At 41.8% G+C, this 18,199-nt stretch overlaps 1 protein-coding gene across 1 annotated transcript in view; it reads left to right on the top strand.

Moving 5' to 3' along the window:
- COL4A6 (collagen type IV alpha 6 chain) overlaps positions 1-18,199 on the top strand; it is a 105,737-nt gene that overhangs the window by 72,930 nt on the left and 14,608 nt on the right. The window contains 4 exon segments of the mRNA XM_024551637.3: positions 3,787-3,850; positions 4,445-4,519; positions 17,539-17,646; positions 17,740-17,847. Of these exon segments, the coding sequence (XP_024407405.2) occupies positions 3,787-3,850; positions 4,445-4,519; positions 17,539-17,646; positions 17,740-17,847 (355 nt within the window).

Raw genomic sequence — 18,199 nt, 5'->3', positions numbered from 1 at the left:
CCACTGGAGAACTTATCCATGGACGTGGGTCCTGCCCGCCAACCTCGCTCCCCACTGGCTTTTCTGAGTGGGGGCTGAGCCACATTTCTCATGCTTGGAATGGTTCCCCACATTGTTCCATCTAAACACTGGAGTTTCTTTCTGATATCTGGGGCACTCTGCCCAATGAAAATCATGTTTACCATCTTCACAATCTCTGGTGCCTCTAGTTAAGCATCAGTGTGCTTTCTATAGGCCTGATAAATCCTTTCTAAAAATTCAGGAGTCCAGACTGATGTGGTTCAGTTGGTTGATAATCTTTCCACAGGACAAAAGGCCACAGGTTCGATTCCCAGTCAGGGCACATGCTTGGGTTGTGGGCCAGGTCCCTGGGTGGGGTGAGTGAGAGAGGCAACTGATCAATGTTTTGTTCTCACATCAATATGTCTCTACTTCTCTTTCTACCTCCCTTCCCCCCTCTCTAAAAGTAAATTAAAAATCTTTATAAAAATTCAGAAGGATTGTCATCTGGTCTTTGTTGAATTACCAGTATCATATCCGGCCTCTTTTGTTTAGACACCACTTTCTTTAACCCTTCCAGTATATGCTTTCTGTAATGTTCCAGGAAGACTAGTCCCCCACCATTTGGGTTCCAGTCAGGCTCTATCAAGGATATTACCCCAGCTGTGTTGGGGGCCCCATTGGGATTCTTTTAGTGGAGATGTTGGGCTTCTTCATTTGCTTTATTTATAACCAGCCATTTCTCATCTACATTTAACAAGATGTTATGGAGATCCTGTACATCTGCCCAATTTGGATGATGAATAGCAAACATGGAGGTGGTAAGATCTGCCAATCTCTGAGGGTCCTTCTTATTTGAGGGGTTGGAATTCTTCCTATTCAGTGAGTCTGAAGTGGAGAATGGAGTATGGACCCAATAGTAGCCAGCAGGCTGGCCTTCTGAGTTATGCCATCTATAGCAGGGGTGTCAAACTCATTTTCACCAGAAGCCACATCAGCCTCGTGGTTACCTTCAAAGGGCCGAATGTAATTTCAACCCCTTAACAGTTAATGAGTAGTTACATTTATATAGTCCTAACATTATTTTGGCCCTTTGAAGGCAACTGTGAGGTGGATGTGACCCCTGGTGAAAATGAGTTTGACACCCCTGATCCATAGGGTACTGCCTCGAAGGGAACTGTCTGCTCCAGATAGAGATGCTGCCTGGCCAAATCGAGCACCCTGATGGGTCTTTGAGGGGGATATCCTTCCCTCATCACACAGGGGTGGGGCCATTGGCTCTGTGGACCTTATTTCAGGGGTATGTAGCAGTGGGAGTGGTGACAGGGGAGGTCTTCCTGCTACTAATCCTGCGTCCCCTGGGTTCAGGGCATTGATGAGACTTATTTCCTCATTTTCCATTTCCTCCTGCATTCTACTATCAGGAGGTGTTTTGAGGCAACTTCCCACCTCTGTACCATCAAACAATTCTCTGTCCCTGGTGAAACCCTGTTATGTAACAACATAAATGCCTTGACATAACAGATTCCATCCCATTTGCCTAACCGTTGGCAATATATTTCTAATTGCATGATGAGACAGTAATTTAATGAACCATTTAGGGGCCATTTCCCCCTGCAGTCCAAAATGTACATAGGCCCCACAGTATTACAACAAAGAACCCGTGCCTCCTTACACATTGGATAATGGCTGTCCATGCTCCAATCTGCTAAAATTCTACCCAGCGAGCTTCCTTCGGGAGCCAACACAGAAAAGCCCTTATTGTCCTAGATGTACGGGCCAAACGCTAGGACCGAAAGAATGTAGGCAAACTGGGAACATATAAGCAGAACTTGAACCCACAGCTCGACTATTCCAAATGAGTGCTCACAAGCAAGTCTTCTACTAACCAATTTCACAAACAGTGGCCTCCAAACAATGGCCTCCCAAAACTTGGCCAGTCCTCACCAGGACCTTGGTTCACAGACCCAAACCTCAGGTGATCCTCACCCCTTCTTAGAGTCTATCCCCTACCCAGACCCATTTCCTTTCCACTTACCAGGCATATATAAGCAGACGACACCTCGTGTGGGTGTGCAGAGAATTTCCCAGAGATTGGGAAACCTCCTAGTCCAACTCTAGGGGGGTCAGCCTGCCACAGGCAGCTAGGGTCCCACCAGAGTCGCCATTACTACTACTGTTACTGAACATCATGGGGTCCTACTGCCCACCACCCATAGGCAAACTCCAAAGGCAGAGGTCTGGTGAAAAAGGAAAGAGGTCATTTATTCAAAAACTACACAATTTTGGAAGAACGTCAGGCTTCTGTCTCAGAACCATTCCCTCTAAAACACCCAAAGAAAACCCCCCACCATCTTTTGCCAGATTAGTTCAAGGCTGCCCCTGGAATTCCTTCTCCCATTTAAAAATACCATTGTTTGAGCCCTGGCTGGTGTGGCTCAGTGGATTGAGTGCCAGCCTGCGAACCAAAGGCTTGCTGGTTCAATTCCCAGTCTAGGGTACATGTCTGGGTTGCGGGCCAGGTCCCAAGTAGGGGGACTGTGAGAGGCAACCACACATTGATGTTTCTCTCCCTCTCTTTCTCCTCTTCCCTTCTCTAAACTAAATAAAATCTTAAAAAAATAAAAAATAAGAAAAAAATACCATCCTAAAAGGAAACACAGGTGGCTACAATGTGACCACACAAGTGGCTTAGATAGTTCCCTTTTGCAGTCTGGCAGTCTGGCTTTCGGGCATCTTTCTGGAGTCTGTGCGCCGGTGTCCTACTCGCTCCTACTCACTGTGTGCTGTCCTTTCTTCTTCTTGGTGCCCATTGGCCCACCACCTGCACCCTATCCTTCAGGCCACTGGCTCGCCAGTGCATCCATATGCCCAGCTGAATAGGACTGCGCAGTGTCAGTCATGAAGCCCCTCTAGAACACTCAAGAATAATCCTGCCACCCTCTGCCAGGCCCGACCAATCCTCGGCTGTGCCCAGAGTTCCTTCTCCCAGATAAAATACTGTCCTTTTGGAAATGCAGGTGGCTATAGCATGATCATGTAGGAAGCCTTGAGAAAGAGAGAGAGCCAGCCTCTGCCTTTTGTTTAAATCTTCTGGGCCATAATTCTATGCACACTGAGGCATTTAGCTCAGCCAGTTCTGTCCTAGACTGTTTATGATTGCCTCAGGCAACCTCCTCCTACGCCCTTCCCTACTCTTCCCCAGTAATCTGATCATATCTCTCTTTATCTTTTTTGTTTGTTTGTTTGTTTGTTTGTTTATAGAGAGAGAGAAGGGAGGGAGAAAGAGAGGGAAAGAAACACCAGTGTGTGGTTGCCTGTCATGTGCACGCCTCCAACTGGGGACCCGGCCGGCAACCCAGGCATGCGCCCCGACCGGGAATGACTCCAGAGCCTTGGTATGGGCAGTGATAATCAACCTTCCTCAGAGCACACTAAGTGCTTGGCCTGACTGTCACATTCTGTATTTTCTAAGAAACTTGCTAGAAAACCTTGATCTCCTAAGATTCCAGTTTTAATAGGCATTGGAAAGCTATGAATGACAGGACCAGGATTAATCACAAATCAAATATCTCTCCTAAAAACCCGAGGACACATTCCTACCTTCCCCGCTGCAGGATGCTCATCTTCACCTCTGCAGGATGTCAGTTCCCCCTCCCCCAATTCACTCCTTCCACAGAATACATGATAGACATCTCTCAGGGAGTGGCTCAGGAAGGGAAGGGGTGTGAGAGTGGGAGGCCCTGAGCTGTGGGCAGAAGTAATGATTCCTATATTGCTTTGAAGGGTTCACAGGGTCTCAGTGGAGCTCCTGGGCTCCCAGGAACATCTGGCCTTCCAGGTTTAAAAGGTAAGGAGTATTTTCTTTGTCAATGTGTTTTTCCAGCTGGAAGTGAATTTCTAGCAGTTCAGGACTCTCCTGGGACATAGTGTCAGGGGGAGACTCTGTGTTTAGGGGAAAGTGACTTGATTCATATTTCCCTTTTCGCCAACACCCCTCTGCAGTCTTTGTTCCTCAAAGACTGCGGCAAACAGTGGTTCAACTCTCCTGCCTTCCACACCCAGCAGTAGAGGGGAACTGGCTCTATATGGTCTCTTCCCCTGCTGAACCCAGCCCACTGAGCAGGAAAAATTCCCATCCCTGCTGTCATCATTGTTCCATTCTGGTGATGTTTTAGGGCCCTTTCCATTTTCTTTTCTGCCCATACTGGGTCCTAGTAATGTGTTTCCTAATGAAGATATGTTGCATGTAGCAGCACATCCTGCCAGTAGCTGGGTAGCACCTCAGCCTTTTGTTGGTGGTTGGTCAAATTTTACCCAAGAGGTAATTTTGTCAAAGAACTCCTCTGGCTATACTAAATCTTTTTGCCTTCAAAAGATCTCCTTGTGAAAAAATGAGCTATATATTCTCCTGACAATTTAAACAATGTTTTGATATCAACAGGAGATCAAGGCCAGACACTTGGACTTCCTGGCAGACCAGGACCTAAGGAACAACCTGGGGAACCTGGCTTGCATAGTAAGGTCCTACTTTTGGGGTTACTCAGAACAAGTTTATTTACTTTTCTTTTAAAAAAAAATTATTGTTGTTCAATTACAGTCATCCTTATTTTTTGCCCATTACTCTCATTACTCTCCATCACCCTACTCACCCCCTCTCCCACATTCAATCCTCCCCCGCCATTGTCTTTCTCCTTTGGTCCTTTATACATGTTCCTTGACTTGACCCATTCCTTTCTTCTCCCCATTATCCCCCTGCCCTCCCCTCTGGTCACTGTCAGTTTGTTCTTTATTTCCGTGTGTCTGGTTCTATTTTGCTCACTTGTTTGTTTTATGGATTAAGTTCCACCTACAGGTGAGATCATATCGTATTTGTCTTTCACTGTCTGGCTTATTTCTCTTAGCATAATGCTCTCCAGTTTCATCCACACTGTTGCAAAAGGTTAAGAGTTCCTTCTTTTTTTCTGCTGCGTAGTATTACATTGTATAAATATACCATAGTTTTTGGATCCACTCATTTACTGATGGGCACTTAGGCTGTTTCCAGAACTTTGCTATTGTAAATAATGCTGCTATGAACATAGGGATGCATAAGTTGTCTTAATTGTTGTTCCAGTATTCTTAGTGTATATTCCCAGCAGTGGAATTACTGGGTCAAAAGACAGTTCCATTTTTAATTTTTTGAGGAACTTCCATACTGTTTTCCATAGTGGCTGCACCAGTCTGCATTCCCACCAACAGGGCACGAGTGTTCCCTTTTCTCCACATCCTTGTCAGCACTTGCTGTTTGTTGTACTTGAACAACAATAAAAAAATGTTTAAAAAATTATAACTACCTTAAAAAAAAAGATGGCCCTTCTGACTGCTGTGAATGGTATCTCATTGTAGTTTTAATTTGCATCTCTCTGGTAGCTAGTGATGTTGAGCATCCTTTCATTTGTCTCTGGGCCCTCTATATGTCCTCCTTAGAAAAGTGTCTTTTCAGGTCCTTTGCCCATTATTTAATTGAGTTGTTTGTCTTTCTGGTGTTGAGTCATATGTGTTTTTTATATATGTATTTTGGAGATCAATCCTTTGTTGATGTATCATTGGCAAATACTTCTCCCACACAGTCAGTTCCCTTTTCATTTTGATGATAGTTTCTTAGCCATGCAGAAGCTTTTTGACTTGATGAAGTCCCATTTGTTTATTTTTCCTTTACTTCCTTTGTCTATATACCCAAAATATTGCTATGTGGAATATCTGAAATTTTACAGCCTTTGTTTTCTGCTAGGACTTTTATGGTATCACAACTTACATTTAAGTCTTTTATCCATTCTGAGTTTATTCTGGTGAATGGTGTAAGTTTGTCTAGTTTCATTTTTTTGCATATACCTGTCCAGTACTCCCAATACCATTTATTGAAAAAGATATTTATATTCCATTGTATGCTTGTACCCCCTTTGTGAAATATTGAGTATAGAGACATGCATTCATTCCTGGGCTCTCTATTCTGTTCCAGTGATCTATGTGTCTGTTCTTATGCCAGCACCAGACTTTTGATTACAGTGGTCTAGTAGTATAATTTAGTGTCAGGTATTGTGATCCCTCCAACTTTGTTCTTCTTTTTCAAGATTGCTGTGAATTTGTTTTTTTTCTAGTTCCTTATAAATTTTTGAAGTATTTGTTCTAGATTTGTGAACTATGCCATTGTTATTTTAATAGGAATTGGGTTGAATCTATAGATTGCTTTGGGTAGTATGGACATTTTAATGATGTTAATTTTTCCACTCCATTAACATGGTATATGCTTCCATTTATTTGTATCTTCCTCAATTTGTTTCTTCATCATTCTGTAGTTTTTTGAGTACAGGTTTTTTTACATCCTTGGTTTATTCCTACGTACTTTATTTATGTTGTTGTTGTTGCTATAGTAAATGGGATTTTTTTCTTAGTTTCTCTTTCTAATAGTTCATTGTTGGTGTAAAAATTAAATATCATTAATTTCTGAATATTGACTTTGTATCAAGCTACTTTGTCAAATTCACATATTAGATTGAATAGTTTTTCAGTGGAGCCTATAGGGTTTTCTATGTACACTATCATGTCATGTACAAATAATGACAGGTTTATTTCTCCCTTTCCATTTTGGATGCATTTTATTTCTTCTTCTTGTCTGTTCCCTGTGGCTAGGACCTCCAGTACTATGTTGAATAAGAGTGGTTAAAGTGGACATCCATGTCTTGTTCCTGATCTTAATGGAAATGCTTTTTTAGTTTTGCCCATTGAGTATCATGCTGGCAGTAGGCTTTTCATGTATGGACTTTATTGTGTTGAGGCATGCTCCCTCTGTTTCCACTTTGCTGAGAGTTTTTATCATAAATGGACTGGATTTTATCAAGTACTTTTTCTGCATCTATTGATATGACCATGGGATTTTTGTCGTTCCTCTTGTTTATGTGGTGCATTACATTTATTGATTTGTGAATATTGTACCATCTTTGCATCCTGGGGTGAATCCCACTGAATCATGGTGTATGATCTTTTTAATGTGTTTCTGAATCCAGATTGCCAGTATTTTGTTGAGGATGTTAGCATGTATGTTCATCAGAGATATTGGCCTGTAGTTTTCTTACTTTCTTGTGTCTTTACCTGGTTTGGGGAATAGGATAATACTGGCCTTGTAAAAAAATGTTTAGGAGTCTTCCCTCATTTTGAATTTTTTGGAATAGTTTGAGAAGGATAAGAATTAGTTCTTTGAACATTTGGTAAAATTTACCTCTAAAAGCTATTTGGTCCAGGGCTTTTGTGTGTCCGTAGTTTTTTGATTATTGCTTCAATTTTACTAGTTGTTATTAGTCTATTCAATTTTTCTGCTTCTTCCTGATTCAGTTTTAGAAGATTGTATGTTTCTGAAAATTAATCATTTCACCCAGGTTGTCCAATTTCTTTGCATACAGTTGTTCATAGTTATTTCTTATAATCTTTTGTGTGGTATCAGTTGTTACTTTTACACTTTCATTTCTGATTTTATTCATTTCGGTTCTCTCTCTTTTTTCTTGATGAGTCTGATTAATGGTTTGTCAGTTTTGTTTATCTTTTCAAAGAATCAGCTCCTGGATTCATTGATTCTTTGATTTGTTCTTTTAGTCTCTTGTTCTAGACTTTGTTCTTATTCTGCTAGATTTTTTTAGAGGTAGGGTTTGGTTGTTGATCTGAGATTTTTCTATCTTTTTCAGGTAGGTCTGTATTGCTATGAACCTCCCTCTCAGGACTGCCTTTGCTGTGTCCCATAGGTTTTGGGTTGTTGTGAGTTCATTTTCACTTGTTTCCATATACTTTTTGATTCCTTCCTTGACCTCATAATTAACTCATTCATTATTTAATAACATGTTATTCAGCCTCCATGTATTTGAATATTTTTGAGTCGTGTTCTTGAAGTTGATTTCTGGTTTCAAGCCATTGTGATCTGAGAAGATGCATGATATTATTTGAATTTTCTTGATTTTATTAAGGTTTGTTTTGTGTCCTACCACGTGGTCTATCTTTGAGAATGATCCACTTGTATTTGAAAAGAATGTGTATTTTGCTCCTTTTGGTTGAAATATTCTGTAAATATCAATTAAACCAATTTGATCTAGCATGTCATCCAATTCTGCAATATTTTTCTTGTTTTTTTGTTTGGAGGTCCTATCCACTGTTGACAGTAAGGTGTGAAAATCCGTTACAATGTCCATATGGCTGCCTATCTCTTTCTTAAAATTCACTAATATTTTATTTATATAGCTAGGTACACCTAAATTGGATGCATATATGCTTACAAGAGTTATATCATCTGGTTGGACAACTCTCTTACATATTATGTAATGACCTTCTTTGTCTCTTGTTATGGCCATTGTTTTGAAGTCTATTTTTACTGATATAAGTATTGCTACCACAGTGAGGGTTTTTTTATGTCTACTTGCTGGGAATATTTTTTTGCATCCCTTCACTTTCAGTCTGTGTAGATCTTTTGTTCTGAGATGGGTCCCTTGTAGATGGCATATATACAGGTCTTGTTTTCTTCACCATTCAGCTACCTAATGTCTTCTGATTAGAGCACTTAATCCATTTATGTTTAAGGTTATTATTGATAGGTAGTTATTCATTGGCATTTTCCCCTTTGTACTTTAGTTTCTCTCTCTCTCTCCTTCTTCTTTTTAAAAATTATTTTGTTGTTGTTTAATTACAGTTCTCTGCATTTTTCCCCCAAAACTCCCGCCCGCACTGCAGGCAAACCCACCTCCCTCCCTTGCTTCCACCCTCCTCCTTGGTTTTGTCCATGTGTCCTTTATAGTAGTTCCTGAAAACCCTTCTCCCCACTGTCTTCTCCCCCCACCCCTCTGGCTATTGTTAGATTGTTCTTAATATCACTGTCTCTGGGTATATTTTGTTTGCTTTTTTCTTTTGTTCATTATGTTCCAGTTAAAGGTGAAAGCAGATGGTATTTGTCCCTCACCGCCTGGCTTATTTCACTTAGCATAATGCTTTCCAGGTCCATCCATGCTGTCGAAAAGGGTAGGAGCTCCTTCTTTCTCTCTGCTGCATAGTATTCCATTGTGTAAATGTACCATAATTTTGGGATCCACTTATTTACTGATGGGCATTTAGGTTGCCACCAGCACTTGGCTATTGTAAATTGTGCTGCTATGAACATTGGGGTGCATAGGTTTGTCGGGGGGCTTTAATGCAGCCCCCCAGGTCCGCCATGGATGAAGCCGTGGCGATGGTGGCTCGAAGCCTCTGGTCCGTACAGGTCCCGAAAATCCTCAGGTCCCTGTTCCGGGCGCCAGATGTCGGGAGGCTTTAACGCAGCCCCCCCGGTCCGCCACAGATGAAGAAAAAGACTACCAAGACATGATCTGCTTGGGGAGGAAAGGTGGCCGTTTCTCTCAAGGGGGAGAAGGGCCCAGAGCCTCTCTCTCCAGGGGCTTTTATTAGGTTCATTCGCATAGGAATAGAATAAAGCTCATCAATCATTGTCAGCCAGTAAGGGTTAAACAATACAAGATTTACAGAGAACTTTGAGGGCTTATTCTGAGTTACAGCCAATTAGTTAGAGGGCCATAAAACTTTAGGCGCCAGACTCATCTCAGGTCTGGACCCTTATCTCTTAAACTGAGGGTACAAATTAAGTAGGTTTCACAGGAATGTATGTATTTTTCTTAGGCCTGATTCCCCAGGGAATCCGCCCCTCCCAGCACAGGACTGCACTGCCCTCTGTCATTGCTTCAGGCTTAAGTCAGGCAAGGGAAGTAAGGCAGCCAAGAGATTAGGAGAGTTCTTGCGGACAGAATGAGGACTCAGGCTATTTCAAAGTCGAGGGGCGAGGGTCCATCACCCCCCTTTTCCACAGCCCCCTGAGTCCTTCCCTGCGGGCCTCTTATGTGACCAGAGCGTGTCTTAGGTTGATCCTCCCTTGAGGATTTGGCTAACTGGCCAAGCTCAGGGCCAAGCAGGGTGAAGTGGGCAGAAGTGGCACTTCTGCCAGGGAGATAAGCTTTGTGTCCTTAGTGGCTTATGGTCCCAACTCTGACTCAGCCTTAACCATGAGGGGTTACAGCCTCTGAAACCAGGCAGGGCGGTTCCCAACATAGGTTCTTTCAAATTGGTGTTTCAGGGCTCTTAGAGTATATCCCAGCAGGTGAGTTACCGGGTCAAAAGGCAATTCCATTTTTAGTTTTCTGAGGAAATTCCATACTGTTTTCTACATTAGCTGCACCAGTCTGCATCCCTACCAACAGTGCACTAGGGTTCCCTTTTCTCCGCATCCTCTCCAGCACTTCTTTGTTGATTTGTTTATGATGGCCACTCTGACTGGTGTGAGATGGTACCTCATTGTGGTTTTAATTTGCATCTCTCTGATGGCTAGTGATGCTGAGCATCTTTTCCTATGTCTCTGGGCCCTCTGTATGTCCTCCTTGGAAAATGGTCTGTTCAGGTCCCTTGCCCATTTTTTAATTGGGCTGTTTGTCTTCCTTGAGTAGAGTCATGTGAGTTCTTTATATATTTTGGAGATCAAACCCTTGTTCGAGGTCGTTGGCAAATATGTTTCCCAATACACTTGGTTCTCTTTTCATTTTAATACTGTTTTCTTTAGTCATGCAGAAGCTTTTTAATTTGATGAGGTCCCATTTGTTTATTCTTTCCTTTATGTCCCCTGCTTTAGGGGACATATCAGTGAAGATGTTGCTGTGTGGAATGTCTCAGGTGTTCCTGCTGATGTTTTCCTCTAGGACTTTTATGGTGTCACGACTTATACTTAAGTCTTTTATCCACCTTGAATTTATTTTTGTGTATGGTGTAAGTTGGTGATCAAGTTTCATTTTTTTGCATGTATCTGTCCAGATCTCCCAACACCATTTGTTGAAGAGAATATTTTTACTCCATTTTATGCTTCTTCTCACTTTGTCAAATGTTAATTGACCATAGAGTCTTGGGTTTATTTCTGAGCTCTCTGTTCTCTTCCATTGGTCTATGTGTCTGTTCTTATGCTAGTACCAGGCTGTTTTGATTACAATTACCTTGTAATACAGTTTGATACCAGGTATTTTGATCCCTCCTGCTTTGTTCTTCTTTCTCAAACTTGCTGCAGATATTTGGGGTCATTTCTGGTACCATACACATTTTTGAAGTGTTTGTTCTATATCTATGAAATATGTCATGGGTACTTTAATAGGGATTGCATTGAATCTATAAATCGCTTGGCGTAGTATGGACATTTTGATGGTGTGAATTCTTCCAATCCATGAGCGTGGTACATGCTTCCATTTGTTTGTGTCTTCCTTAATTTCTTCCTTCAGTGTTGTGTAGTTTTCTGAGTACAGGTCTTTTACCTCCTTGGTTATGTTTTTTTCCTAGATACTCTATTTTTCTTCTTGCTATATCAAATGGGATTTTTTTTCCTGATTTCTTTTTCTGATGTTGCATTGTTTGTGTAAAAATGCCTTTGATTTCTGAATATTCACTTTGTATTCCACTCTTTTGCCAAATTCATTTATTAGGTTGAATAGTTTTTGGTGGTGTCTGTAGGATTTTCTATGTACACTCTCATGTCATCTGCAAACAATGACAGTTTTGCTTCCACCTTTCCAATTTGTATGCCTTTTATTTCTTTTTCTTGTTTGATTTCTGTGGCTAGGACTTCCAATACTATGTTGAATAGAAGTGGTGAAAGTGGGCACCCTTGTCTTGTTGCTGATCTTAGTGAGAAAGCTCTAAGTTTTTGCCCATTGAATGTGATGTTGGCTGTAGGATTCTCATATATGGCCTTTATTTTGTTGAGGAATTATCCCTCTATTCCCACTTTAGTAAGTGTTTTGATTATAAATGGGTGCTGTACCTTATCAAATGCTTTTTCCTCATCTATTGATATGATCATGTGATTTTTGTCTTTCATTTTGTTTATGTGATGTATTATGTGTATTGATTTGCAAATATTATACCATCCTTGCATCCCTAAGATGAATCCCACTTGGTCATGGTGTATGATCTTTTTAACATATTGCTGAATGTGGTTTGCCAATATTTTGTTGAAGATTTTAACCTCTATGTTCATCAGGAATATTGGCCTGAAGTTTTCTTTCTTTGTTATGTCTTTATCTGGTTTTGAGATTAGGATGATAGTGGCTTCATAAAATGAGTTTGGGAGTCCTCCATCTTCTTGAATTTTTTGGAATAATTTGTGAAGGATGGGTGTTAGCTCTTCCATAAATACTTTGTAAAATTCTCCTATGAAACCATCTGGTCCAGGGCTTTTGTGTATTGGAAGATTTTTGATTACTACTTCAATTTCATCCACTGTAATTGGTCTGTTCAGGCTTTCTGCTTCTTCTTCATTGAGTTTTGGAAGATTATATATTTTCTAGAAATTTGTCCATTTCACCTAGGTTTTCAAATTTCTTGGCATACAGTTCTTCGTAGTTATTTCTTACAATCCTTTGTATTTCTGTGGTATCAGTTGTAATGTATCCTTTTTCATTTCTGATTGTGTTTATTTGGGTCCTCTCTCTTTTTTTCTTGATGAGTCTGCTTAAAGGCTTGTCAATTTTGTTTATCTTTTCAAAGAACCAGCTCCTGGATTTATTGATCCTTAGAATTGTGCTTTTAGTCTCTCTGTCATTTATTTTTGCTCTTATCTTGGTTATTTCCTTCCTTCTACTTGCTCTGGGCTGTCTTTGTTGTTATCCTCAAGTTCTTGTAGTTGTAGTGTTAGGTTGTTTATTTGAAATGTTTCTATCTTTTTAAGGTAGGCCTGTATTGCTATGAACTTCACCCTCAGAACTTCCTTCACTGTGTCCCATAAGTTTTGGGTTGTTGTGAGTTCATTTTCATTTGTTTCCAGACACTTTTTGATTTCTTCCCTAATCTCATTCTTGACCCATTCATTGTTTAATAGCATGCTATTAAATCTCCATGAATTTTAGTGTTTTGGGGTTCTTTGCTTGATGTTGGTCTCCAGTTTCAGTCCCTTGTGGTTAGAGAAAATGCTTGACATGAATTCTTTTTTCTTGAATTTGTTGAGGCTTGTTTTGTGTGCTATCATGTGGTCTGTCTTTCAAAATGTTCCATGTGCATTTGAAAAGAATGTTTATTTTGCTTATTTGGAGTGAAAGGCTCTCTCTCTCTCTACATATGTATATATATCAGTTAAGTCCATTTGATCTAGGGCATTGTTCAGTGCCATAATATCTTTGTTATTTTGTTTGGCAGACCTGTCCATTTTTGACAGTGGGGTGTTAAAGTCCCCTACTATAATTGTGTTGCTGTCAATATCTTTCTTGAAGTCCTCCAAGATTTTCTTTATTTATTTGGGTGCTCCTATGTTGGGTGCATATATTTTACAATGTTTATGTCTTTTTCATGGATTCTTCCCTTGAGAATTATGAAGTGACCTTCTGGATCTCTTTTTATGGCTCTTTTTTGACATCTATTTCATCTAATATGAGTATTTTAGCACAGCTTCTTTTTATGTCTAGTTGCTTGGAATATTTCTTTCTATCACTTAACTTTCAATCTGTGTAGATCTTTTGTTCTGAGATGGGTCTCTTGTAGACGGCATATATACAGGTTTTGTTTCCATATCCATTCAGCTATCCTATGTCTTTTGATTGGAGCATTTAACCCATTTACATTTAAGTTTATTATTGATAGGTATGTATTCATTGCCATTTTTCCCTTTGTAGTTTTGTTTCTCTCTCTCTTTTTTTCTTCTCAAAGCAGTCTCTTTAGCATCTCGTGCAGTGCTGGAATCATGAAGATGTACTCTTTCAGCCTTCTTTTATCTAGGTATCTCTTTATTTTGCCTTTCATTTTAAATGAGAGCCTTGCTGAATAGAGTAGTTTTGGTTGCAGTTCCTTGCTTTTCATTACTCGGAATATTTTGTTCCAACCCCTTCTGGCTTGTATTGTTTCTGTTGAGAAATCTGCTCATAGCCTTATTGGAGCTCCTTTGTATGTTACTAGCTATTTCTCCCTTGATGCCTTTAAGATTCTCTGTTGCTGTTTAAATTTTGCCATTTTAGTTTTAATGCATCTTGGAGTGTGCTTCTTTGGGTTCATCTTGATTGGAACCATCTGTATTTCATGCATTTGCATGATTATTTTTTCCCTAAGCAAGTTTGGGAAATTTTCTGTTATCATTTTTTTTTTCACACAAATTTTCTATACGTTGCTCCTTTTCTTCTCCTTCTGTTATCTCTATGGTGTGATTATTGTTATGTTTCACGTTGTCTGGAAGCTCCCTTAAACTATCCTCATTCCTTTTGGGTCTTTTTTCATTTTGTTGCTCTGACTGAGTGTTTTTTTCTACTTTGTCTTCCAAAACACTGATTCTATCCTCTGCTTCATCTAGCCTGCTTTTCTTTCCTTCTAGTGTATTCTTCATTTCAGATATTTCCTTCTTCATTTCCAACTGTTTCTTATTCAAGGTTTCTATGTTCTTTTTTATTTGACATAGGTTCCACTAAGTTCCTCGTAGTTCTCACTAAGTTCCTGTGCATCCTTATAACCATTACTTTGAACTCAATGTTTGATCAATTGCTTACCTTGATTTCACTTAGCTCTTTTTCTGGACATTCTTCCTTTTCATTCTTTTGGGAGTTGTTTCTTTTTCTTCCCCTTTTAGTTGTCTCTTTGTGTTTGTTTCTATGTATTAGATTGACTTGCTTTGACTCACTGTCTTGTGAGGTGGCCTTACATTTTAGGGGTCCTGTGGGACCCAGAGGTACAGACTCCTTGATCTCCTGACCTGGATATTCTAGGAATGTCCTTTCTGTGGGTTATGTGGATTCTCCCATTGCATTTGGGTCCTGATTATTACTGGCCCATTGATTGATGGGAATTCCCCTGTGTCTGGCTCACTAAGGGGCTCAACCCCTACCACATGATGTACGCTGTTGTATAGGTACTGGCAGAAGAAAGCAAAACAATATAAAAATAACATCAAAACAAGTACCTCCCCCCAACCACAGCAATATCAACCAAGAGAGCAAATAATAATAGCAGAAAGTGAAATGGAATAGTGGAGGAAGGGGAAAAGGAAAGTGAATATGAGAAGACTAAAGGAAAGAAAACTGATCATGAGAGGAGAAAAGGGAGGAGAACTATTACTTGTAATGAATTGAAAGAGGAAAACAGGGAAAAGGAACATAGAAAAGATAACAAAAATCTAACAGGAGAGAAGGGAACATGGGAGTAATCAAAGATAAGAGTAGGATAGGAGATATTAAAGAAAAACAGAGCACACACACAAAAAGATACAAAAATAAAAAGGCTGTAAAAAAGAAAAAGTAACTAAGATGATGTAAAAAGAACCAAGTAGATTTGTCTCAGCACAGTTTAGATCTTGCCTTATGGTTTCTCCCTTTGGAAACCGCCCTAATGTGTGAGTCTGGTGTAAGCCAATGTCGGGTGCTATCTACAATTTCTCCTCAGCCACCTTTTTGAAGCTACAGTTGATCCACAGTTTGTGGCTGATTCCTCTGGTCATGTCCGCTCCCAGGGTGGGCCAAGCTGTTCTGCAAAGCTGGGTTTTACCAGCACTGGGTCCAGGGGTGGGTCAGCAAATATCCCAAGTCACCACAGGTTCTGCCTCTGCCTGTCTCTGCCTCTGGCCTGCTGTCAGTCTTAGCCTAGTCATAGACCCGACTATTTTTGAGAGGGCCGCTGGTGGAAACAGAGGGCTGCGATTCCTGGTTCTCCCATGGCAGGTGCCTTTCAGACTTCAGGGAAGATGTTGGGTGTGTCCCCCCTCAGCCACTAGTCTCAGTCTGCCTGGGATTATTTCCCTGTATTCACCAGGATGGGGCCCCTATTAGGGTTCTAGAGTCCAGATTTTGCATCTGCTGGACACCAGATATCAGAGGGTATTTCTGTGGCTCTCCGGTGAGGGCGAAGCACCAGTGTGTTTCCTAGGATAGTGTGTGGATTGGCTGCACCCTACCTCTAATCTCTGTCAACCCCTGAGTCTGTTTCTGTTGCTTAACCTTCAGTAAGGGTTAAGATGCAAGATGGGAGAAAAGAAATAAAACAAACAAACAAAACAGAACACCAAGACAGAACAAAACTGAAAAAACAACAACAAAAAAATTTGCTGAGTGGAGCAAACATGATTTCAGAGGTTGTGGTAAGGGGATTTCCAGAGGGTGAGGTAATTGACTCGCAGGATGAGGTAATTGACTTTCCCCTGGGAGGGGCTAGCTCTTCTCAAGAAAGTTAGTTGCTGTGGAGATCAGGTATATACAGGCTCCCCAAATCCCACAGTTGTTCCCCCAAGACTCTCCCCAATGCCTCTTACTCCAGACTCTCTTGGCGGGATTCCAGTCTGTGCCACCCTCCCTTCGCTGGGGCCCAAGGTGAGTAGCCCCAAACACAAAACCTCTGTTTTGCCCCTGTAAGGAAAAAAAATGGTGGGTTTTTCTCCAGCAGTGTTTGTCTCTCCCCAGAGCAGAGAGCCCCCACAGCACAGACTTCTTGATCTCCTGATGTAGGTGCTCTAGGAATGTCCTTTGTGTGGGTTATGTGGACCTCTCCTGTTGTATTTTGGGACCTGATTTTTAACTGGTCCATTCTTTGGTGGGAATGTTCCCCCATCTGGCCGACTGAGGGGCTCCACCCCTTACCCCAACCACCTCTGCCTTGAGAGGGCTTCTAGGTGTGGCTTGGATCCCCACTCGAGCATGTACAGGAGGCCACCTATCAACTCTTATCTCTCACCCCGATGCCTCTTCCCCTCTCTCCCAAATCAATAGATTATATACTGGGTGCATCATCCTCTTTCAAGTCTTATATCATCCTGATGGGGTGGAAGAAGGAAGGGAAGAGTCCGGCAGCCAAAGTATAACACTATATGGTGGCGGGGCACTCATGCCACTCCCTCCAGTGATTCTGAGCCTCCAGCTCCCACTGCTGCGCTCCTGCCATGGTCTCCGCAGCCAGCACAGCCCTGGCCTCCTCTCTCCGCCCTCCAGTGCTCCTCCTCTGATCTGCAGCCTTCCTCAGTCAGACTGTCCTGTCCCAGGCTACAGCAGTGCCTGGGGCCTGGAAGGTGACAGCTCCCTCCCTGGCAATTATCGCAGCCCCCAAACCCTGGCTCCCAGCGGTGGCAGGGTATGCCCAGGGCAGAGGGCACAGAGATAAGTCTGGGCACCAAGGCACAGCCACTCAGCAACTTCTTCCCAAGGAGGATATTGTAATTTCCACAAGGTGCTCCCACTCCAAATCTGTGCAGCCAGATGCGCCAGGCTGGGTGGCAGCAATAGCAGCAGCTCCACCAGGAGAGCTGGAGCAGCCTGCCCCTGAGTGCCCTCCCAGGCAGCCAGGCACTCGCAAACTCACACATGCACCCAAACAATAGACCGTGCACACTCTCACTCATACCCACTCTCACTCAGCTGGATTTTCAAGTTGATCGCTCTGTGGTTTATCTGTAAGATCAGTCCAGGGCTGGGAGCAAGTGGATGGAGCTTCCAGCTACTCTGCCACCTTCTTGGAACCTTCAGAATTTTTCTTGATTTTTAGGTATGAAAGGAAAATCTGGACAAGTTGGTGACATGGGTTTCCCAGGAATTAAAGGTGACGATGGGAAAGTTGGTATTCCTGGAGATGTTGGCCTTCCCGGCTCCCCAGGTACCATGCCGTGTGACAACTTTACTCTGAAAAAGTTAGGATTACCTTCAAGGCATGACCCATTCTGAACATCTGCCTTGGTTTCACTTTCAGGACTCCCTGGGACTGCAGGCATGAGAGGAAATCCAGGGCTTTCAGGTTCTCCAGGCCACTCAGGGCCTCCTGGGCCTGTGGGACCCCCTGGTATAATAGGAACTAAAGGTATGTGTATTTTGGAGAAGACAGTGAGGAAAGAGTTCCTTCCCTCAAAAAAAAAAAAAAAAAGAACATCAACTACTTTATATTATGAGATACTAGCTGGGGTTAAGCCATATCCAGGAGAGTCATTGACTGGGTCACATGAGGGATAATGGGAAAGGGGGATGAAGAGAAAAAAGGAGGGCCAGTATAAACAGGAAGAGAACAATTCAAAAGGTCAATGCTCTGACATATAAAAGCCTTTCCCAGATTTAGAGATTGGGCAGCGGGTCTGTGGGAGCTGGCAACTCAAGGTATTGGCATTGGCACCCTGAGCTCTTCTTGAAGAAACCTAATTATCTATTACCCTATTCTT

This window comes from Desmodus rotundus, chromosome X (assembly GCF_022682495.2).
Source record: "Desmodus rotundus isolate HL8 chromosome X, HLdesRot8A.1, whole genome shotgun sequence".
Classification (NCBI taxonomy): Eukaryota; Metazoa; Chordata; class Mammalia; order Chiroptera; family Phyllostomidae; genus Desmodus; species Desmodus rotundus.
Note: the sequence above shows the minus strand (reverse complement) of the source record. Positions and strands in the feature narration are given on the sequence as shown.